This window comes from Rana temporaria, chromosome 6 (genome assembly GCF_905171775.1).
Source record: "Rana temporaria chromosome 6, aRanTem1.1, whole genome shotgun sequence".
Lineage (NCBI taxonomy): Eukaryota > Metazoa > Chordata > Amphibia > Anura > Ranidae > Rana > Rana temporaria.
In genome coordinates this window covers 131,055,450-131,079,509 of record NC_053494.1, presented here as the reverse complement: position 1 = coordinate 131,079,509, position 24,060 = coordinate 131,055,450, and the positions used below count along the sequence as shown (strand labels likewise).

At 40.8% G+C, this 24,060-nt stretch overlaps 1 protein-coding gene across 1 annotated transcript in view; it reads left to right on the top strand.

The window, feature by feature from the left end:
* NME9 (NME/NM23 family member 9) overlaps window positions 1-22,649 on the top strand; it is a 66,958-nt gene extending 44,309 nt beyond the window's left edge. Inside the window, exons 13-17 of the mRNA XM_040357374.1 lie at window positions 2,881-3,032; window positions 9,900-10,044; window positions 10,458-10,690; window positions 18,267-18,350; window positions 22,426-22,649. Coding sequence (XP_040213308.1) covers window positions 2,881-3,032; window positions 9,900-10,044; window positions 10,458-10,690; window positions 18,267-18,350; window positions 22,426-22,460 — 649 coding nt within the window. The 3' untranslated portion in view covers window positions 22,461-22,649. The remainder of the gene's footprint in view (window positions 1-2,880; window positions 3,033-9,899; window positions 10,045-10,457; window positions 10,691-18,266; window positions 18,351-22,425) is intronic.
* Window positions 22,650-24,060: the final 1,411 nt, after the last annotated feature.

The window sequence follows — 24,060 nt, the reverse complement described above, 5'->3', positions numbered from 1 at the left end:
CATAAAAAGGAAAATTTTAATCATTTCTGCAATTTACCAATCAGGGCAGACAAGCAACAGCTGTCCCTACTAGATGCTTGTGTTGCCCTATCCTGCGCTCTCCCATCGTTCTGTTCAGCTGCCAGGATCAAAGTGAAATACCTGATATTTATTAGGTAGAAATTAGGGTGCGTATGACTCTCATCTGCCACAATTCCGCTGAAGGTGGCACAACTTAGAACCCAACTCCAGTCAAAGCTTTATATCTTGTTATTTATAGAGTGGAAAAAGGTTGCATGGTTACAAAGACACATTTAAAAAAAAAAATTGTAAATTGGAGAAGGGTTTGAAATGTTACCAAAGATTATATTGTCCGAGTGTTTCTTCAGTACAAACAAATGGTCACTGACCACGCCTATAACTGGCCATTGAAGCAAGTAGCACATGGAAGGGTGATGCATGTCAAACAAAATTCCCAACTCAACTTACCGACCAGCATGTAAGAAACCAAATTATCATGTCTAACAGTATAAGTTAAAAAAAAGGGATTTAGTTTGCACACGTTTGCAAATACATGTGTAAGCTACAGAGCCACTTCACGGCACCCCAGTATTATCTGCAACAGAGGTGGACCGTCCATTTAGGGCACACGGGCACCGCCCCCCCCCCATCCATGTGTCCAGCGCCCATGCAGGATGCCAGATGCATAAATGGGGGGGGTGTTTTTTTGAAGCACCTAATTAGAGCCAGAGGCTCTAATAGGCATCAAAATAGGGTAGGCTCAGGGCGCAAGCACTGCGAGCTTAGCCCACCCAGGTGTGTTACAATAGCGAATTAATATTCGCTATTGTAACACTGATCCTCCTCCTGACCAATCAGGAAGTGGATCTTGAGACCCATCACCCGATTGGCTGAAGGGACAGGCAATCGTATTGGACGCCATATGAGGGGAGGAGACACATGGCGGAAGCTGCCGCGATGGAAGAGAGGACACAGGAGTCACTGCCCGATGCCCGCCATCCGCCACCTAGATGGGGTAAGTGCCAGACCGGCAAGGACAGCAAGCAGGGGGGTGGGGGAGGGTTGTTTGCTACCCCCCCAAAAAACATCAGCCACCACCGATCTGTAGTCCTAAATTTTGAGAGCCTCCATAGTAGAAGCACATGCATTATAACCACAGGTGTGCGCAGCCTAATATATTAGGGGGTGCACCCCAAAGCTCAACCACATATGCATGTATGTGTATATATACTGATGGTGTGAGCAGTTTTTATTTAATTTTTTAAAAATATTTTTTTTTACAATTTTTTTTTAGAAGCCCAGTTAGGGGGCTTTGGTTAAATATCAGGGGTCAAAACAGGCACACCCAGCACACCCTGTGTGCAGGCCTATGATTATAATGGATAGGCAGAGGGCAGGTGAGCCTGGTCGGTAAGTTGAGCTAGAAATTTTCTTTACTTTTGTTTGACTGAGTGTTTCTTCCCCTGGTGACAATCACTCTCTTCATTGGTACCACAGGGACAGGAAGTGGGCGAACATTTTCCCCAGTGGAGTCCCAGACAGAACTAAACTTAAAAAAATTTGTTTTACTGCTGGAGTATGCCCAGAAATGTTTTTGTATATTTACCCTCTAAAAATATATTACCTTTAATGCCGTATATCCCATCTCTGCCTGCTGGAGCGTTTTTTTTTAAATCTTTTACTTTTCCTGCAGCCCGCAGTCTCATGTTGTCTTGACATTCCCTCTATTCAAATACGTTGTTTTGTGAAGGGAGGAGGTACAAATGAACATCACAATCTCCCTCCTCTAGTCATAGAGGGCCAGATTCACATACATTTGCGGCCGTGTAACGTAACCCGTTTACGTTACACCGCTGCAAGTTTCCAGTTTTAGTGCCCGATCCACAAAGCACTTACCTGGAAACTTGCGGCGGTGTATCGTAAATACGTCCGGCGCAAGGCGTTCCAATTCGAATGGGCGGGTACAATTTAAATTAGGCGCGCTCCTGCGCCGGACCTACTGCGCATGCTCTGTTTCGTAACTCCCACCGTGCTTTGCGCGAAGTGACGTAATTTTTTCGAACGGCGACGCGCGTAGCGTACTTCCGTATTCCCGGACGTGTTACGCAAACAACGTTAATTTTTAAATTTCGACGCGGAAACGACGGCCATACTTTATACAGCAATACGATTGCTGTGTAAAGTTAGGGCAGGTCAAACGACGACTAAAATTGCGACGGGAAACTAGAGTAGCGGCGACGTAGCGAACGCGAAAAACCGTCGTGGATCGCCGTAACTGCTAATTTGCATAACCGACGCTGGTTTACGACGCGAACTCCCCCCAGCGGCGGCCGCGGTATTGCATCCTAAGATCCGACAGTGTAAAACAATTACACCTGTCGGATCTTATGGAAATCTATGCGTAACTGATTCTATGAATCAGTCGCATAGATACTCTGAGAGATACGACGGCGTATCTGAGATACTCCGTCGTATCTCGACTGTGAATCTGGCCCAGAATGTCTTGCTTTCTGTGAGTGAACAAAATACCAAGAGAGCAAGCTCTTGTGATATCTGTTCTGCAGAAGGAACTAAAAGTCTCAGCAATGGATGTTTGGACACTGCAGACAGAATAAATGTAAAAGATTTAACAAATGCTGCAGTAGCCAGAGACGGAACATATGTCTTTATAGATAACCTATTTAAAAATAGTTTTTGGCCATATATCAGCTTTATGTAAATCAGTTGTTTTGCCGTAAATAGGTGTGTGCTAAGAACACATGCACTAAATGTTTCAATTCGATGCTCATTTGTACAAAGCCTAGTCTGCAGTTTATTTTGCCATGATGTTGTACATTGCTTTCTGATTAAATTTGTTTTGTGCTTTGGTCCTATTTTCAGCTTGAGAGCTCGTTTTATTCCCTCAGAGGGTGACATTAACCAGCTACATGGCAGTTCATCCCCACTGCATGCAGAAAAGGAAATTAACTTTTTCTTCCCAGTAGAGCATACCTTGGCAGCTATTAAACCTGATGCAATGGAGGAGCACAGAGGTACAGTAAATGAGAAGAGGACAGTTTCTTAATTTGTGATATAAAACCCACTCAAGGTGTTCCTTTCTCTACCTTTTTGTAAATTGACCTTGTAGTGAACTGATCATTGCCAATTTGCTACACTGCTACTTTGATTATACCTGAATATGTGTGAATATTTACACACAGCTGTCTGATCTGTAAAGCATACATTTCAGGAACCCAGATAGGCATGATTAATGCACTGTATGATTCTTTGAGGGATGGAGAAATTTGCATATACAGTATATAAGCATTTTGATATGCAACTCAACTCACTTATCACTACCTAAGTTATTGGTGTAGTACCCTGATTCTTTAACCTCCCTGGCGGAATGATTATGTCAGATTTTAGTTGCTGAAAGCGGTACCATTATTTTGCATGGAAATTTGGCGTTTTATATTGTAGGCCTGTAATTCTTAGGAATAACTCACTTAAATCTGTCCAAACAAGAGTCTAGTAGACGTCCCGGGTATGATAAAGTTTGAAAAACAAAATCAGAAATTATAATATAATAAATAACTATAAATAATTATAAAAAATAATAATGTAATTATAATTAAAATTAATCAATAATGTAATCAAATCAAAAACACTGAAATTTGCTCAGTTGCAGAATTGTCGCTGTCATTACTTTTATTGTTTGATGACGAATTTCCCCACAAATCGCTATCGCTCAATTCTGCAAGTGATTCCAATTTATTATCGCTGTTCTAAAACCACTTTTGATGTAAAGGGACACTTTTTGGTTGCTATGGACAATCTCCAGTTTCCAGGCAGAAAGAACAGTTTTTATTATATAAAAGTGCATGTAGGACACTGGGCAGACCACTAGGGACAAAGGGGGTGTGTATTTATTTCATACAGTACTGTAATCTATAAGATTACAGTATACTGTATGTATTGTGTGTATTTACTTTTTTTTATTTGGCACCGATCTCCGCCCCGTGCATCGTAACGTCGCAGGGAACGGAGCTCGGCGGCACACGGGCACTGTGAATCGAGCAGGAGGACACAGCTTGATCACACAGCGGGGAGGCATCACAGGATCCAGGGACAAGGTAAGTAAACTCTGCCTGTGGACACTGCGAGGCGATCCCGAGTCTGGCTCGGGGTTACCGCTCTTGGTTCTGAAATTCCACCCCGAGCCAGATTCGGGAATAACGCTCAGGGGGTTAAAGGCCAGTAAAATAAATAGGGCTGCCTTTGTTTTCTTTTTGAGGCCTTTTCCCCTCTGTTTTCATCTGGTGATCTGGCCAGTAACTAATCTCCTGTATTAGAGTGCCCCCGCTCTGAATGAAGGAGCAGAATCACCTTTGGACAGCAGTATTGTCAGTCTGAGGATAGGGGAGTCTTTTGATAACTGAACATAGTAAACTGTGTTTACTATGCTTCAGTTTATGAATGAACAGGAGCCCCTGTCTTCTGCTCATTCATCTTTGGTATAGCTGATGCTACAGAGAAAGGAACAGAAGAATGTCCTCAATTCCTTTCTCTGTCTCAAAGGTGAGATGTCAGGGGTCTATTTAGACTCCTGATATCTCCCCAAAGCCCCCCAACAGCGTTGTAAAGATTTTTTTTTTAAACTATTTAAAAAATGTAAAAAATAATAAATTGTGAAAAATAAAAAAATATAACAAATAATTTCACATGGTTTTCTGGCCCATACAGTGTGAATGAGCTGGTAGAAAATGGTAAGGATCCGAGTGATTCTAATTTCAAAACGCACCTCATCCCAAGGTAATCAATATAGGTATAGAGGAGAAGTGGGATTATAATGGTGCTAAATTTCATGCAAAATAGATAACTAATAAGATTTAAAAAACATTTTTATTAACCACTTAACCCCCGGACCATATTGCTGCCCAAAGACCAGAGTACTTTTTGCGATTCGAGACTGCGTCGCTTTAACAGACAATTGCGCGGTCGTGCAACGTGGCTCCCAAACAAAATTGGCGTCCTTTTTTCCCCACAAATAGAGCTTTCTTTTGGTGGTATTTGATCACCTCTGCGGTTTTTAGTTTTCGCGCTATAAACAAAAATAGAGCGACAATTTTGAAAAAAATGAATATTTTTTACATTTTGCTATAATAAATATCCCCCAAAAATATATAAAAAAACATTTTTTTTCCTCAGTTTAGGCCGATACGTTTTCTTCTACATATTTTTCGTAAAAAAAAATCGCAATAAGCGTTTATTGATTGGTTTGCGCAAAAGTTATAGCGTTTACAAAATAGGGGGTATTTTTATGTCATTTTTATTATATTTTTTTACTAGTAATGGCGGCGATCAGCGATTTTTTTTTCGGTATTGCGACATTATGGCGGACACTTCGGACACTTTTGACACATTTTTGGGACCATTGGCATTTTTATAGCGATCAGTGCTATAAAAATGCATTGGATTACTATAAAAATGCCACTGGCAGTGAAGGGGTTAACACTAGCGGGCGGGGAAGGGGTTAAGTATGCCTGGGTGTGTTCTTACTGTAGGGGGGGGTGGCCACATTAGGGGAAACACTGATCCTCGGTTCATACATTGTATGAACCGAAGATCAGCATTTCCCCTGCTGACAGGACCGGGAGCTGTGTGTTTACACACACAGCTCCCGGTCCCCGCTCTGTAACGAGCGATCGCGTGTGCCCGGCGGCGATCGCGCCCGCCGGGCACACGCACGGGAGTCGGGGCGAGCGGGGGGCGCGCGCGCGCCCCTAGTGGCGGCTGGGAGAGAGGACGTCATACTACGTGCTCTCGCCCAGCCGAGCCAACTTGTCGACGTATAACGGCGGTGGGCGGTCGGCTAGTGGTTAAGATACCATATATATATACTCCAGCTGGAGTAGTTTATCTCTTTTATATATCAAGCAGACTGGGTCTTTTCTGTATCCCCTGTGATTGAACACGGCCATTCCCCACTCGACCCCACGTTCTTGGATGGTTCACATATTCCATGTGGGGCACCATATGTGAATTCCCTCCGTCCTGATCCGGTACAGAGCTGACTGTTGAAGTCGGTGGTCTCAATATACTCCCCTGAAGAAGCCTAAATAGTATAATATATAGGGATGTGACATCACACGTGACCACTATTTCACTTAAATTGGGGACTTCAGCGACCCACACAATTCAAAGCCTGCTTCAACACCTTGTTTTTATTGATCCCTACTTTTTTGTATTGTATACAATGTATATATGGTATATTAATAACAATTTAACATCGTATTAGTTATCTATTTTGCATGAAATTTAGCACCAGTGTGAATGAGCTGTTTGTGTGGTGGGAGCCTTTTGTTACTCTATGAGCTGTATGAACAAAGTTGCAGGTCCTAATATGATAGGTGTGCAGGTGTGGGTGAGTGGCAATTGCATTCACATGCTTGTCAAATGAGGACCTGAGACTGTGTTCGTACAGCTGCTGCATCCCCAGAATAACATTTTCTGCCTGCACAGAGCAATAGCCACATTTAAAAAAAAAAAACACTGATTCACATTGCAATGTTAATTTTGACTTTAAATTTAAGTTTAGCTTTAATCATAGTCTTTTGACTAAAATGCCATTTTAGTTTTAGTAATCTGAATTGTTTTAGTTTTAGTCATATTTTAGTCGACTAAAATCTCCTACATTTTAGTCTAATAAAATCTACTGGGTTTAGTTAAATTGTAATGCATTATTTAAGCATTTTTCTAGAATTTCCAAATTTATTATATTCTACTGGAGTAAAAAATCGAATACCATGTTATTATTTATGGTATTAACCACTTCAGCCCCGGAAGATTTGGCTGTTCAATGACCAGGCCATTTTTTTGCTATACGGCACTGTGTCACTTTAACTGACAATTGCTCGATCGTGCGACGCTGTACCCAAACAAAATTGACGCTTTTTTTTTCTCCCACAAATAGAGCTTTCTTTTGGTGGTATTTGATCACCTCTGCGGTTTTTATTTTTTGAGCTATAAACAAAAGAACAGTGACAATTTTGAAAAAAACACAATGGCCCGGATTCTCGTAGCACTTACGTCGGCGTATCTCGTGATATGCCGCGTAAGTGTCAATGTGCGCCGTCGTATCTATGCGCCGTACTCATAGAACTAGATACGCCTGAAATTAGGCTTCATCCGACCGACATAAGTTTCCTACACCGTCGTATTGTCGGCGCATATTTACGCTGGCCGCAAGGGGCACTCCCATTGATTTACGCGTCAAATATGTAAATGACTGAGATACGCCGATTCACGAACGTACTTGCGCCCGTCGCAGTAATATACGTTGTTTACGTAAGGCGTACGTCCGGCGTAAAGTTATTCCACATATAGGAGGCGCATCCCATGCAAAGGTATGGACCACGGAACAGTCGTCGTATTTTACGTTGTTTACGTAGTACTACGTGAATAGGGCTGGGCGTAGGTTACGTTCAGTGATTCGACGTATCTTAGGCGTTCGTTCCGATGTGATTCTGAGCATGCGCACTGGGAAACGTCTACGGGACGGTGCATGCGCCGTTCGTTCCGCCCATCATTTGCATGGGGTCACGGTTCATTTAAATGTATCACGCCCACTTCCACCTACTTTGAATTAGGCCGGCTTACGCCTAGGAATTTACGTTACGCCGGCGCAACGTTGGGAGCAAGTGCTTTGTGAATACTGTGCTCTCTCTGTGTTACGTCGGCGTCGGTATAAAGATGCGCACAGGTATGTGAATCCAGGCCATTATCTTTTACTTTTTGCCATAATAAATATCCCAATTAAATAAAAAATGTCCTCTGTTTAGGCCGATACGTATTCTTCTACATATTTTTGGTAGAGAAAAATCGCAATAAGCATATTCTAATTGGTTTGCGTAAAGGTTATAGCGTCTACAAAATAGGGGATAGATTTATGGCATTATTCTTATTTTTATTTTATTTTTTACTAGTAATGGCGGTGATCTTCATTTTTTACCGGGACTGCAATATTGTGGCAGACAAATTGGACACTTTTGACAAATTTTTAGGGACCTTTGACAATTATACAGCGATCAGTGCTATAAAAATGCACTGGTTACTGTATAAATTTCACTGTCAGGGAAGGGGTTAACACTAGGGGGCGATCAAGGGGTCAATGTGTTCCGTAGGTGTGTTCTAACTGTAGGGGGTGGGGTGGGACGGACTAGGGGAGGAGAGAGATCGGTGTTCATAATTAGTATGAACACACAATCTCACTCCTCTCCCCTGAGAGAACCGGGATTTGTGTGTTTACACAAACAGATCCTGGTTCTCGCTCTGCCACAAGTGAAAGCTGGTGCCTGGCGGTCATCGCACCCTCCGGGCACGTGCACGCCCCCTGCAGCATCTTAAAGGGCCCGACATACAGCTACGATGGCTCGCCCAGGGGAGCCATTCTGCCGCAGTATAACTGCAGGGCTGGTTGGGAACCGGTTAAGATTTGAGCATGCACTACAGACACAGATTTATCTGTTGTGATATACAACCAGTGTTAATTTTGATGTAATTTTCAATTTCGTTTTAGTCATAGTTTTTTGACTAAAATGCTGTTTTAGTTTTAGTCGTATATTAGTCATCTGAGTTTTAGTTTTAGTCGTATTTTAGTCTACTAAAATAGTGTTAATTTTGTTGATGAAAATATTTTCCTCTACTAAATTAACACAGGCCACATTATGTGAATAATGAATAAATAATGATCAGCGCAACTTCCTGAATGAAAATTCAATAACAAACTAAATTAAAATGAATAAATAAATGTCCACACTTTTATCAAATCCAAAAAAGATATAATTCTCCTGAGTAGTGTAAAAAGTGACAAAAGTCTTCTAAGCAGTGTGTTTCTTTGTGATGTTAAATGCTCACAGAGCACTTACCTTACAGACGAATATCATAAGCCTTTAAGATCTCCCAAGGATCAGGGGAATGCCAACTTCAGATTTCCATGAGTATCCAAGCTTCCAATGATAGCAGAGCCGGCTGGAACTCTCTGATGGTATTGTTGGTTTCCAAATATATCTCCTGATATATGGTGAATTAAAAGTTAAAAAAGAAGAAGAGGCTTCCCGTAGAGTAATAACGTTAAAATATAACAGTTTATTAAATGGCCAAATTGGCTCTTACATTTAAAAGCAGAAAAACAGGCAAAAATGTGTGCAAACTGATCATTGTGGACACCTGTAGTGTCACTTTCGGTTTCAGTAGTACATCCGGCCACGTCCTACGCGTTACGTCACAACACGTGACTCTCTATGGAGCGGCTGCAGTGCGAATTGCACAGGAGTCCTGTGTGTCTTCTGGTTTAAAATTTGGGCTGAACTTGGACCTGAAACGATGAACAAGGACGTGCACGCACCAGACCCCTGCTGTGAGCTACTCTCTGCTGTGGTGTGAACCCAGCCTTAATGGAATATATACCCGCCAAGGATTCAGCAATTAATTTAGTTGCCTAAACAAGGGTGAGAGGTTTGCCTAGAATAAGGATTCATATGAAGGGGTTAGGGTGATGCCTAAATAGTGTAATATAGCCGACCAATTGAAAGAATAAGAAGGAGGGCAGCAAGTGTGCAAGGCTGTAAAGCGACAGACATTACTCAAAATTTACTTGCATTGACGTGTAATCTTGAGATTTTAGCAAAGTGGGTTGGCAGTGAAAGTAAGATTGGTAGGGAGGCGTGTGGAGAGGTAAGAAACAGAATATCATCCACAAACAGAGACCGCCTCAAGATTTAATAACACCAATAAAGTGGATGACCTTTTGGGCAGAATAAAAAAGAGATTGAACTGTCCATCACATAGACAACACAGATGTTTGTGACCTGTTGTTTGTATACATCATGTGTAATTTACATAAGATACATTTTTTACAGATGAAATCATGGAGAGAATACAAGTTGCCGGATTTACAATTTCTCAAATAAAAGAGACTAATCTAAGCCAAGAGATGGCTGAGGAGTTTTACAAAGAACACAAGGGGAAGCCCTTTTTTGAACAACTTGTCAATTACATGTGCAGGTAAGGTTTGTCCGACATTAACTGACTGCGTATAATAACAAACGCTTTAAGGCTGCATTCACACCTAGGCGTATATACGCCTGAAGCGCGACGCTCGTGCCGCTGGAGGGGCGAATTTCCATTGATGTCTATGAGATGGTTCATATCTCACGCCGAAATGCCGTACGCCTGCCGCCTGAAAACAAGTCCCGGACCCTTTTTTTCAGGCGACTTTCGGCGTTCGGCATAGACATCAATGTAAAAAGATTTGTAAAAAAAAAAGTAAAAAAGTTTACAAAATACGCCACGTACGCCGCGTTACAGTGTGAATGCAGCCTAAGTGTTATTCAATTCGCTCTTAAAATTCAGTTCAGTTTCATATAATGAAGATTATATGTGAAGTGTGAAGTATTTTATGTTCTGTCTCATTCCAGAGGTCCTTGTTTAATGATGATCCTTAGCAAAGAGAATGCAGTGCAGGAGTGGCGAGCACTGATGGGCCCTACAGACCCCGCTATAGCTCAAACATCGACTCCTGATTCTCTGAGGGGCTTGTTTGCCAAGAGTATTCTGCAGAATACAGTCCATGGCTCCTCCGACATTAATCATGCCACAGAAAAGATAAAGTTTATATTTGGAGACATTGATCTGGATGGAAATATCAAAGGTAAGGTCATTAAATGTATTATTGAAATTCATTCAAGACAATATTGATAGATGTAAAAATAAATGGAATACCCGCGCTTAGGATAAGAGGTGGGAAATGTAAATAATGTAAATTATAAGACTGCGGCCCCCCCTCTTTTGTATCCCCAAGAGGATACAAATAAAAAAGGAATAAAATTGGGGTGTGGGGGTAGTGGCACTGTCTGTTCAGTAGCCACTGGCTAAAGAAAAAAAAAAAAAAAAAAGACACACGGCAATATATATGCAGTAATGCACACTAGTTCCTCCAGAAATGGCGTCCACCAGCCTGGAATTATGATATAATGCTAGGCACAGCTGAGTATATCTAAACCAAAATATGAAGCAGCATCTAAACCAAAGTAATGTAACTATATAGTGAGTCACTAGAGTGGAAAACTATTGCTAGTTAGACCAAACATACTATGTGGATAAAAATAGGCGCATATGTGTGAAATAGATACATATAAAAATAAATTGAACTAGAACTCCGCTAGCAAAATATAAATATATGTGAACCTAAAGTGAGATAAAGTCCTGTGATGCCCGTAGCATAATAGTTGAATATAAATATAGTATGCGCACAATTGTGCAAAAAACATCAGCATATATCACCAAAAAGTATTGAATCCTGTGATAACCAGAGTTGGATATATGTACCCAACTGTGTTGGATAATGAAAAGTGTAACACAAACACCAAAAAGTGAAACCAAAAAGTCATAAGGTCAATCCAAAAATATGTGTAAAAAATGTCACAAAAATCAGCAGTAAAGTGATGAATCCTCAAACAGTTAATTAAAATTAAAATTCAACTTGAGTGCAGTAATCAGCTTGAACCAGTGCTTCTTGCTGTGCTGGGTGATCACACTATGCAGTTTGTGTAAGCGCGGTGGTCCCGGTGCTCCCCCACTTGGGTCCCCACTCACCAGAAGCCCTCACCCCTGCAGGGGTAGGGTGCAAAACACGCTGCGATGTCTCTCGATCCCAATCCTTCCTTCCCTGAGCTCTCTGGGAATGACTTCCACCAGGTGGCAAAGATCTTCCTAATCGTCCAGACTCCTCCAGAAAAAAAGACAGGCTCCCATAGCGTGATATGTAAAAACCAGGGTAAGCTTTATTGCACTGCCAATAAGAGCTTGGCGTGCTAAATAAAATATGAGCGTGTACAAACAGTGTATAGTATTGCCCATAAACTAATCAGGACAAGGATAATTAAAAATAGAATTGAATAAAAAAAAAAAAAGTTGAAAAAATAGTAAATAAAAGATGAGCTGTCTGCGATAATCGCAGATGTGCAGACACGGCACTATCAGTCCGGTATGTATGTGGTAGCAGCTGCCGGACGCCGTGCGTTCCACTGAGCTAGTTAGCTGTTCCACCCCGAAGTGCGTGTAACCGCTTTACGCGCGTTTCGTAAGGTAACTTCTTCTGAAGCGGGTACACGCATACCTAAGCTTAGGAGATAAATAAAGGACGTCAAATGAGTTAGCCCTCCCACATAAAGGCGACAGCCAATCAGATTTTTAGAACCAATTTTCCACCGAATGCAGGCTAATTTAGCAGGCACCCCTGGAGATCCCAAGTGAACATAATGACGTCCTGAACCATCACAGCTTAGCAGGGTTTAAAAAGCCTAATAACCCATCATATCTAAAAACAACCATAAAAATGGACATATATCAGTGCCAGAATTTTTCAGGGCTACGTACATGAAAAGCACCTGTATTTAGGCTATGAAGGTAAATGTCATATAATGTTAGAAAAAAGATATTCCCACCACATTAAAGAGCCCTCTGTCATAAATGAAATAATTCAATAAAGTAAAAATGAAAATGAATAAAAAGGTGGGATTTGTAGAACATTTGGCTAAACCCGCTAGGTGGTTAATATAATGTTTGCAGGCATGCCTGCTTGCTATAAATGCCTTAATATAAATATGACATCCATTAAATATAGGTATGGAGATGGGTATACTTAAGTTTACAGAAGAGTAAAGTACAGTATTAGTATATTATCAAGTGTATGGTAGTCACAGGGTTTGTGTAAAGGGACAGAACCCACCAAAGTTAGGTGGGAGATTCCGAGAGATAATAGAAGCCAAAAGTAAAAATAATCTAGGTTCAGCTTCTGGATAACAATAATGTATTCAGCAAGATGGTATAAAAATCTTAGCCTCACACAATGTGATGTTAAAAAATGTCACACCATTGGTGCAGTCTAGAGGACCGAACATTGTAACCTCAATTTCATCCTACGTTAAACCTCCAGGGAAGGGATACATAAAGAAAGTACCCGATTAATAATCATGCTCTGAGATTGCAAAGGTGCATAGCTCACTAAAGGTAGATTCAAAGAGAGGTATATAAAAACAACATTTTCTACCATTTGATGAGAGTGATACCTAGTATCCAATTAACAGGACCAGCCCGTTGCCGATAGGTATTGGTTAGTAATCTATAGAGTGGATTAAATAAGTCCCTGTAATATTAAGGTGGATGTTCTCCTATCCACAAGGGGAAACCACAATGGCCCCATAAGGCAGGGAGGGGAATATAGTACAATAACAACACATTGTGTGGGGCTAAGATTTTTATACCATCTTGCTGAATACATTATTGTTATCCAGAAGCTGAACCTAGATTATTTTTACTTTTGGCTTCTATTATCTCTCGGAATCTCCCACCTAACTTTGGTGGGTTCTGTCCCTTTACACAAACCCTGTGACTACCATACACTTGATAATATACTAATACTGTACTTTACTCTTCTGTAAACTTAAGTATACCCATCTCCATACCTATATTTAATGGATGTCATATTTATATTAAGGCATTTATAGCAAGCAGGCATGCCTGCAAACATTATATTAACCACCTAGCGGGTTTAGCCAAATGTTCTACAAATCCCACCTTTTTATTCATTTTCATTTTTACTTTATTGAATTATTTCATTTATGACAGAGGGCTCTTTAATGTGGTGGGAATATCTTTTTTCTAACATTATATGACATTTACCTTCATAGCCTAAATACAGGTGCTTTTCATGTACGTAGCCCTGAAAAATTCTGGCACTGATATATGTCCATTTTTATGGTTGTTTTTAGATATGATATGTTATTAGGCTTTTTAAACCCTGCTAAGCTGTGATGGTTCAGGACGTCATTATGTTCACTTGGGATCTCCAGGGGTGCCTGCTAAATTAGCCTGCATTCGGTGGAAAATTGGTTCTAAAAATCTGATTGGCTGTCGCCTTTATGTGGGAGGGCTAACTCATATGACGTCCTCTATTTATCTCCTAAGCTTAGGTATGTGTGTACCCGCTTCAGAAGAAGTTACCTTACGAAACGCGTGTGAAGCGGTTACACGCACTTCCGGGTGGAACAGCTAACTAGCTCAGTGGAACGCACGGCGTCCGGCAGCTGCTACCACATACATACCGGACTGATAGTGCTGTGTCTGCACATCTGCGATTATCGCAGACAGCTCATCTTTTATTTACTATTTTTTCAACTTTTTTATTTTTTATTCAATTCTATTTTTAATTATCCTTGTCCTGATTAGTTTATGGGCAATACTATACACTGTTTGTACACACTCATATTTTATTTAGCACGCCAAGCTCTTATTGGCAGTGCAATAAAGCTTAGGCTGTGTTCACACTACGGTTTTCCCGTCCGTCAGCCGCATACGATTTATATGAAAAACCGTATGCGGCTGAAACGGACGGGAACGTATGGAACCGCACATATGTGCGTTTTCCATTGACATTAATGTTAAAGGAAAACGTATGCGTTTGCCATACTGTTTTAAAAACGACCGCAAAACCGTGGTTGAACACGGTTTTGCGTACGTTTAAAAAACGTTTTGCCAGCAAATCGTACGCACCCGGATGCATCTGAGTGCATACGATTTGCAATGCATTGTCTATCTATACGTTTTCCCGTCCGGGCCCGTACGTTTTCAATACTGAAATCGTATGCGGCTGACGGACGGGAAAACCGTAGTGTGAACCCAGCCTTACCCTGGTTTTTACATATCACGCTATGGGAGCCTGTCTTTTTTTCTGGAGGAGTCTGGACGATTAGGAAGATCTTTGCCACCTGGTGGAAGTCATTCCCAGAGAGCTCAGGGAAGGAAGGATTGGGATCGAGAGACATCGCAGCGTGTTTTGCACCCTACCCCTGCAGGGGTGAGGGCTTCTGGTGAGTGGGGACCCAAGTGGGGGAGCACCAGGACAACCGCGCTTACACAAACTGCATAGTGTGATCACCCAGCACAGCAAGAAGCACTGGTTCAAGCTGATTACTGCACTCAAGTTGAATTTGAATTTCAATTAACTGTTTGAGGATTCATCACTTTACTGCTGATTTTTGTGACATTTTTTACACATATTTTTGGATTGACCTTATGACTTTTTGGTTTCACTTTTTGGTGTTTGTGTTACACTTTTCATTATCCAACACAGTTGGGTACATATATCCAACTCTGGTTATCACAGGATTCAATACTTTTTGGTGATATATGCTGATGTTTTTTGCACAATTGTGCGCATACTATATTTATATTCAACTATTATGCTATGGGCATCACAGGACTTTATCTCACTTTAGGTTCACATATATTTATATTTTGCTAGCGGAGTTCTAGTTCAATTTATTTTTATTTGTATCTATTTCACACATATGCGCCTATTTTTATCCACATAGTATGTTTGGTCTAACTAGCAATAGTTTTCCACTCTAGTGACTCACTATATAGTTACATTACTTTGGTTTAGATGCTGCTTCATATTTTGGTTTAGATATACTCAGCTGTGCCTAGCATTATATCATAATTCCAGGCTGGTGGACGCCATTTCTGGTGGAACTAGTGTGCATTACTGCATATATATTGCCGTGTGTCTTTTTTTTTTTTTTCTTTAGCCAGTGGCTACTGAACAGACAGCGCCACTACCCCCACACCCCAATTTAATATTGATAGATGTGTTGACCAAGGCAAAGGCACAGGAGATCTAATCCACACAGCTTAAATAGCCAGCAGGGCTTGTTAATGAGCAGATATGATCATCAGGTGAGTCACTGAGGAATGATGAGTTCTGGCAATTAACCGAGAGCTGAGCAGCCTAAGCTCTGAGTAGGGAGGGCTAAGCTGAGACCAGCCCTGACAGAGGGGGAGATTTACTAAAACTGGAGCACTGTGCATGGTAGCCAATCAGCTTCTAAATTCAGCTTGTTTAAATTAAGCTTTGGCAATAAAACCTGGAAGCTTATTGGTTTCCATGCACAGCTGCACCAGATTCTGCACCCCCTAGAGTGTCTCAAAAGTAAAGATGGGCAGAGGTTCATCACTCTGTGAAAAGCTGTATCTACACATTGTGGCACAATTTCAGAATAATATTCCTTAATGTAAAAATTGCAAAGACTTTAAATATATAATCATTTAGAAAATCTGGAGAAATCTTTGTGCACGAGGGACAAGGCCAAAATGCCTATGATCTTCAGGCTCTCAGAAGGCACTGCATTCAAAGCAGGCATGATTCTGTGACGGACATCACTGCATGGACGCAGGAATACTTTCAAAAATCACTGTCTGTGAACACAGTTCACTGTGCCATGCAAAAATGAAAGTTAAAAGTCTATCGTGCAAACACAAAGCCATATCTGAACGCGATTCAGAAATGCTGATGTCTGTTGCAAAGTGGAAACCTGTTTTGTGGTCAGGTAAATCAAAATTTGACATTCTTTTTGGCAACCATGGGTGCCGTGTCCTCCAGACTAAAGAGGAGAGGCTTGTATCTGCACTCAGTTCGAAATCCTGCATCTCTGATGGTCTGGGGGTGCATTAGTACATATGAAACACATCGGGATGGGCACAATTAATGATGAAAAATATATGGTTTTAGAGACATACGTATGCTCAGGCGAGAATGGGACAACATTCCTCTGGCAAAACTCCAGCAACTGGTCTCCTCAGTTCCCAGACATTTATAGAGTGTTGTTAAAAGACAAGGAGGTGCTACACCGTCGTAAATATAGATTTGAGGTTGTATTTTGCAAGCTTTTTGTTGCCCAGTCCCAACTTTTGTGAGATGTGTTGCTGTAATCAATTTTAAAATGCCATTTTTTTTCCTATGGTGGTACATCTTCTTGGTTTAAACATTTGATATGTTTTCTTTTTTCTATTGTAATTAAATTTGGATCAGTCAAGAGATGATCAACCGATTCTAATCCTGCGCAAAGAATAGCTGGTTGTTAAGGAGTGGGTCGGGAAGCTGCCCGCCGCATCCTTAATAACCGGTGACTCATCAGCTGTCAGAGGGCTTCCCCACTGACAGCTGAATGTAAACAGAATTGCCGGCAAATTAAAATTCAGATACAAAAAAACAACAAATTTCATTCAAATCTGTTAAAATTCGTTTTGTTTACTGATGAATTCCAACTTTTCAGAACAGAGTTCGAATTCGTCGATCATTTTTCGACCTATCCGAATTCGAATCCTTCTGAAAAGTTGGAATTTGTTAGAAAATTTATAAATGAAACAAATTTTAACGAAAACTAAACAAAATTTAACAAAAACTAAACAAATTCAGAAACCAAACTAAACTAATTCCATAATGAAACAAAATTAGTAACATAACGAATCTATCTGAAACTAAACAAATTTCCCATTCTGCGCATGTCTACTGGTTAGGCACACATTTTACTCTTTGATCGCCCCTGATGTTGACCCCTTCCCAGCCAGTGTCATTAGTACAGTGACAGTGCATATTTTTATCACTGATTACTGTATTAGTGTCACTGGTTCCCACAAAGTGTCAGATTGTCCACCATACTATCGCAGTCCCACTATAAGTTTCTAATCGCCGCCATTACTAGTATAAAAAAAAAAAATCAAGTATATAGTCTTTATCCTTGTTTGTAGATGCTATAACTTTCATGCAAGCCAATCAATATACACTTATTGGTATTTTTAACCATAAATATGTAGTAGAATACCTATTGGTCTAAATTTATGAAGATTTTTTTTTTCATTGGATGTGTTTTATGGCAGAAAGTAAACATTTTCGGTCTTTTTTTTTAGTTTATAGCACAAAAAATGAAAACCAAAAGTAATCTCTATTTGTGGGGAAAAATTACATACATTTTGTTTGTGTACAGGGTTGCATGATCAGGCAATTGTCAGTTAAAATAATGCAGTGCCAAAAAAAAGGCCTGGTCAGGAAGGAGGGTAAATGTTCCAGAGCTTTAGCTCACTTTGAGGGAATATTATAAACAGGATAGCATGTCCGTTTTCATCAGATCTTACCCAATCCGATCCGCATGGACGGATGAGGAAGTGGTACCCCATACGTCTGTTTTTAGCGGATCGGGTCGGATGTCAGCGGACATGTCTCTGCTGACATCCGACGCTCCATAGCGATGCATGGAGCGGCTGTTCAGATCCGTGACAGACGGACCCGAACGGCCCGAAGTGTGAATGAGGACTTAGGTTGCAGGTTTACAGATACAGTTTTCATTATACCAATCAAAATTTAAATCCATTTCATTTTTGTTCCACAGGGACCAGTTTTGAAACACCCACCAAAAATACTGCTGAAGATATCGAACAAAGTGAAGAGAGCAATGAAAGCACAGCCCTCCCAGGTAACATTGAAAGGACAAATTATACTGTGTTCATTTCTTAAAGACTACTGATAGGCAGTGGCACTTACTTATAACCCCCGCCCATCAGACCCACTAAAAATCGCTGATCGCCGCCATTACTAGTAAAAAAATAAATACAAAATTCTTTAAAAATATCCCATAGTTTGTAGACACTGTGGGCCCGATTTTTGTACGATCGCGTGACTTTGTGCGGGCGTAACGTATCTGATTTACGTTACGCCTCCGCAACTTAGACGGGCAAGTGCTGTATTCTCAAAGCACTTGCTCTGTAAGTTGCGGCGGTGTAGCGTAAATCGGCCGGCGTAAGCCCGCCTAATTCAAATTTGGATCAGGGGGGCGTGTTTTATGTAAATCTTCTGTGACCTGACGTGATTGACGTTTTTCCCGAACGGCGCATGCGCCGTCCGTGGAATTTCCCAGTGTGCATTGCTCCAAAGTACGCCGCAAGGATGTCATTGGTTTCGACGTGAACGTAAATGACGTCCAGCCCCATTCACGGACGACTTACGCAAACGACCTAACTTTATCAAATTTCGATGCGGGAACGACGGCCATACTTAACATTGCGCCGCACTTACGCCACCATATAGCAGGGGTAACTATACGCCGGGAAAACCTAAGGTAAACGGCGTAACTTTACTGCGTCGGCTGGGCGTACGTTCGTGAATTCGCGTATCTAGCTAATTTGAATACTCGACGCGGAATTTGACGGAAGCGCCACCTAGCGGCCAGCGTAAATATGCAGTTACGATACGACGGTGTAACACAGTTACGCCAGTCGGATCTACGGGAAATCTATGCGTAACTGATTCTAAGAATCAGGCGCATAGATACGACCGCGCAACTCAGAGATACGACGGCGTATCTGGAGATACGCCGTCGTATCTCGTTTAAGAATCTGGCCCTGTAACTTTTGCGCAAACCAATCAATATACGCTTATTGGGATTTTTTTAACAAAAATATGTAGCAGAATACATATTGGCCTAAATTGATGAAGAAATCAGATTACATTTTTTTTTATTTATTGGATATGTTTTATTGCAGAAAGTAAAAAAAATTTTTTTTTTTTAATTTTTTTTTTTTATTGTCGCTCTGTTTTTGTTTATGGTGCAAAAAAAAAAAAAATGCAGAGATGATCAAATACCACCAAAAGAAAGCTCTATTTGTGGGAAAAAAAGGACATCAATTTTATTTGGGTACAGCGTTACACGACCACGCAATTGTTAGTTAAAGTAATGCAGTGCTGTATCGCAAACAATTACCTGGTCAGGAATGGGTAAAACCTTCCGGTCCTTAAGTGGTTAATTGGGGGGGGGGCACAGCAAAAGGAAAAAAACCTGTCCCAACCCTGTACATTCGGATATACTTTGCGTCCTACCAACTTCTGACATGATTGGTTGCTAAGGACATGTCAGGTGGGCGACAGTTCTGTTTGCTATGTTGTTGCACACTTCTCATGTTATTGCTTTTAATTACATCCCATGGTCTGTAAAGTCCTGTGTCCTGTAGTCTTGTACTGCACGATAAAAATAATAGGAATTTCTGTAGATTTCTTATCTTGGAGTACTGTACAGAAGACAGGTCCCTCCCCTCTGTCATGATTACTCCTTATTGCTTGCTCCTCATGGAGTGGGTGGGGTTATATGAGTACACTTTAGGGATGGCCCTAGCTATTTTTTTGCCAATGTCCAATCACCTGAAGGTAATCTGCATGTAACTCATGTTTTATGAATACAAGCCCTGTACTGTACTCCAATATAAGAAATTTAAAGTTAAGTCAAACTTCCAATTTTGAATGCACTAAAATAGTCTGCTAGTGTAGACTGGCTTTGTGTGCTATTGCAGAGTCTGTGATCTTTTTTCATCCCCAATTCGCCCAGAGAAGCATCTCCTATTGAAATAGCTTGCATGCATATTTTTAGATCCCTAACTTTATTCATAAATTTTTCATTTTTGAAACTCATTTGTCTGGTCTTCTTGTAAAGATTTCAAATCCCTTTGTGACGGTTTTGCCCTACATAGTTTGCTATCATCAGCAAACACTGAGATTGAGCCCTTCGTTCAAACCTCTATATAATTTATTTTTTTGCACCAGATAATGTCTCCTGACAATTGGCCCATGTGTACTCGGCTTTTATGCTGGGGCACTCTGCTCTCAACCTTAGACCATTTGGAAAATTAGTCGTTCATCACTATCTTCTGAACGCTTTCTTGTAACTAGTTTTCTATGTACTAATTCCTTAATGTCGATGGACCTTAACTTGCAAATTAAGCATTCTTAGGTAACCTTTTTGAATGCTTTAGCAAAATCCAGATAAACTGTCCACTAGACTTCTTTTAAATTACTGCTCAGTTCCTCACAAAATGTTAATTGGTCAGTCTGATAAGAGCAGCCCTTCATAAATCAATGCTGGTTGTTTCTTATGGTACCATTTTCTCAAATTCTTAAATATAGTCCCTTAATTTTTCTTCCCATAACTTACATAATTTCGATGTTAGGCTGGCTGGTCTGTAGTTACGTGGTTTACATTTTGATCCTTTTTTGAATATTGGTTCCACATTTGCTTTTCACCAATTGGTTGGTACCATTCCAGTCAGTAAAATGTCCTTAAAAATTAGGAACTATAACTTGGTTAAGCTCTTTGAGACTTCTCACGTGTAAGCCATTTGGTCCTGGAGATTGGTTCATTAGGTTTTTCTATTTTTTTTTTGCACCTGTCTTTTTTTCCCTCGTAAATTGAAAAGATCCATTTATTACATCTGCCTTCAAACCTGTTTCTTGTGACCAACTTCCCGCTACATGTTCTGTCCTTAATCCCTTGCCAACCACTGCACGACTATATACGTCGGCAGAATGGCACGGCTGGGCAGATCGACGTATATTTACGTCGCCTTTAAGGCCCGGGGTAGCGGGCGCGTATGTGCCTCCGACGGTGCACGCACACGCCCCCGCAAGCTCTGTGAGTCTGACAGCATGTCCGCCGGGAGTCCCGTGATCGTCTCACGGAGAGAAAGAATGGGGAAATGCTAATGTAAGTATTTTCCCGTTGTGCCTAGTGACAGGACACTGATCACAGCTCCCTGTGATCAGTGTCATGTCACACATAGCCCCACCCCACACAGTTAGAACACATCCCTAGGGCACACTTAACCAATTCAGTGCCTCCTACAGGTTAACCCCTTCACAGCCAGTCACATTTACACAGTAATCAGTGCATTTTTATACCACTGATCGCTGTATAAATGTGAATGGTCCCAAAATAGCACCAAAGTGTCCGATGAGTCCGCCATAATGTCGCAGCCATGATAAAAATTGCTGATTGCCGCCATTACTAGTAAAAATAAAATATTAATAAAAATGGCATAAAACTATCCCCTATTTTGTAGACGCTATAACTTTTGCACAAACCAATCAATAAATGCTTATTGTGATTTTTTTTACCAAAAATATGTAGAAGAATACGTATCTGCCTAAACTAAGGAAGGAAAACATTTTTTTTATATATATATTTTTTGGGGATATTTATTATAGCAAAAAGAAAAAAATATTGATTTTTTTAAAAATTGTCGCTATATTTTTGTTTATAGCGCAAAAAAGAAAAACTGCAGAGGTGATAAAATACCACCAAAAGAAAGCTCTATTTGTGGTGAAAAAAGGACGTGAATTTTGTTTGGGAGCCACATCACACAACCGCACAATTGTCAGTTGAAGCGACGCAGTGCCGAATCGCAAAAAGTCCTCTGGTCTTTTTCCAGCCAAATGTTCCGGGGCTGAAGTGGTTAAAGGATACGTTAACTTTAGTAACATGTTACACCTGTATTTTGGGTGTAATGCACGTTACCAAAGAGCACCTTCTGTGCCCCTCTGATCTCCCATTGTAAAAGTGGGTGGGGAATCTTTGCACTTACCATTTGCTGGTTGTAAGTTGTAAATACAAAATATCCATATGCACAATTTCATGTTTGCCAGACCAAAAACAATACACTCTCAAATAGCATTTTAATCACAAATTAAAGAAATGTATTGAAATAATTTTGTTCTTTTATTTACAGAGAACGAAGAAGAGCCTAAACAAGATGACAGTTAGCTGTCTTTTACCTTTGGATATAAATATATCTTCTATAATGGGAGAAATGTATTAATCCTATAGCACAGCAAGGAGATGCTAAACAGGAGCAGTGAGATCATGAGATGTGTTGCAGCATGATTCATAAATTCTTCCCTCTGTTGGTCTATATAGTTGCACTGAAAAATTATAAAACTTCCCCTGAACACTTTTGTGTGTTTATTTTTACCTTTGCAAAATTGTCTTTGATGTCCATGATTGCAAGCACAGGGTTCACAAAGAAAGATAACACTGTCAAATATACATAAAATCACTCTTGCATATACTTTGCTGAATGTGAGGCAGGCTGATTTGCATCAGGTTTTGTTGTTCAAAAAATGTATATATCATACACTTTAAGGGCCCTTTCACATGGGCTTTCTGATCAGGAACGCCTGCCAGTTATTCAGGCAGACCTGATTGAAAGCTGCAGATGTATGGGCAGGCAGAAGTAAAAAGGATTGTGCTCATTTTTATCCTTCTACCTTTCAGCCCAGGTTCACACTGGGCTGCGGGAGTGAAGCCGTGCGAGTTCGAAAAATGTAGCGCTAATACCTGTGTAAAGATATGGAAAGAACCCACATCTAAAGATAACAAACCAAATCTACATAAATGAAAACATGACTAAATCTTAAAGTGTCACCACGTGACCTTACTAAACATATTGGTGTGACAACATATAGTAAAGGCTTGCAAATAATAACAATGAATTGAGAAAATGCATAAAGTGACTGGAATCCAAACGAATGGAACTAGGGGTGACTTCATCACAGGAAAGTGCATGAAGTGACTAGAGTCCAAATAAATGTGGATAAAGATGGCTTCACCATAAGGAGATCTTGAAGATGGAACAACAGCTTGACAGAAGTGCCACCACCAATAGTAGAAAAGGGGGCTTACTAAATATAATTGACTAGGGAAGGTATATACCGCCCAAGTCACCAAAGGCTTGTATCGATCACCCTGAACTTCTCAGGGTGATCGATACAAGCCTTTGGTGATATGGGCGGTATATATCTTCACTGTTAGCTTCTAACTTGTAATTTGTTTCCCCCTCAAAATAACTCAACACACAGCCATAACTGTCTAAACCGCCAGCAACAAAAGTAAGTACACCCCTAAGTGAACATGTCCAAATTTAGCTCAATTAACCATTTTCCCTCCCTGGTGTCATGTGACTCGTTGGTGTTACAAGGTCTCAGGTGTGTTAAATTTGGTGTTCTCACTCTTACTCTCTCATACTGGTCATTTGAAGTTCAACATGGGACCTCATGGCAAAGAACTTTCTGAGGATCTAAAAATAATTGTTGCTCTACATAAAGATGGCCTAGGCTATAAGAAGATTGCCAAGACCCTGAAACTGAGCTGCAGCACAGTGGCCAGCACCATACAGCGGTTTAACAGGACAGATTCCACTCAGAACAGGCCTCGCCATGGTCTCCCAAAGAAGTTGAGTGCACATGCTTCATTTCCAGAGGTTGTCTTTGGGGAAAAGGCATATGAGTTCTGCCAGCATTTCTGCAGAGGTTGAAGGGATGGGGGGGGGGGGCAGCCTGTCAGTGCTCAGACCATACGCTGCATA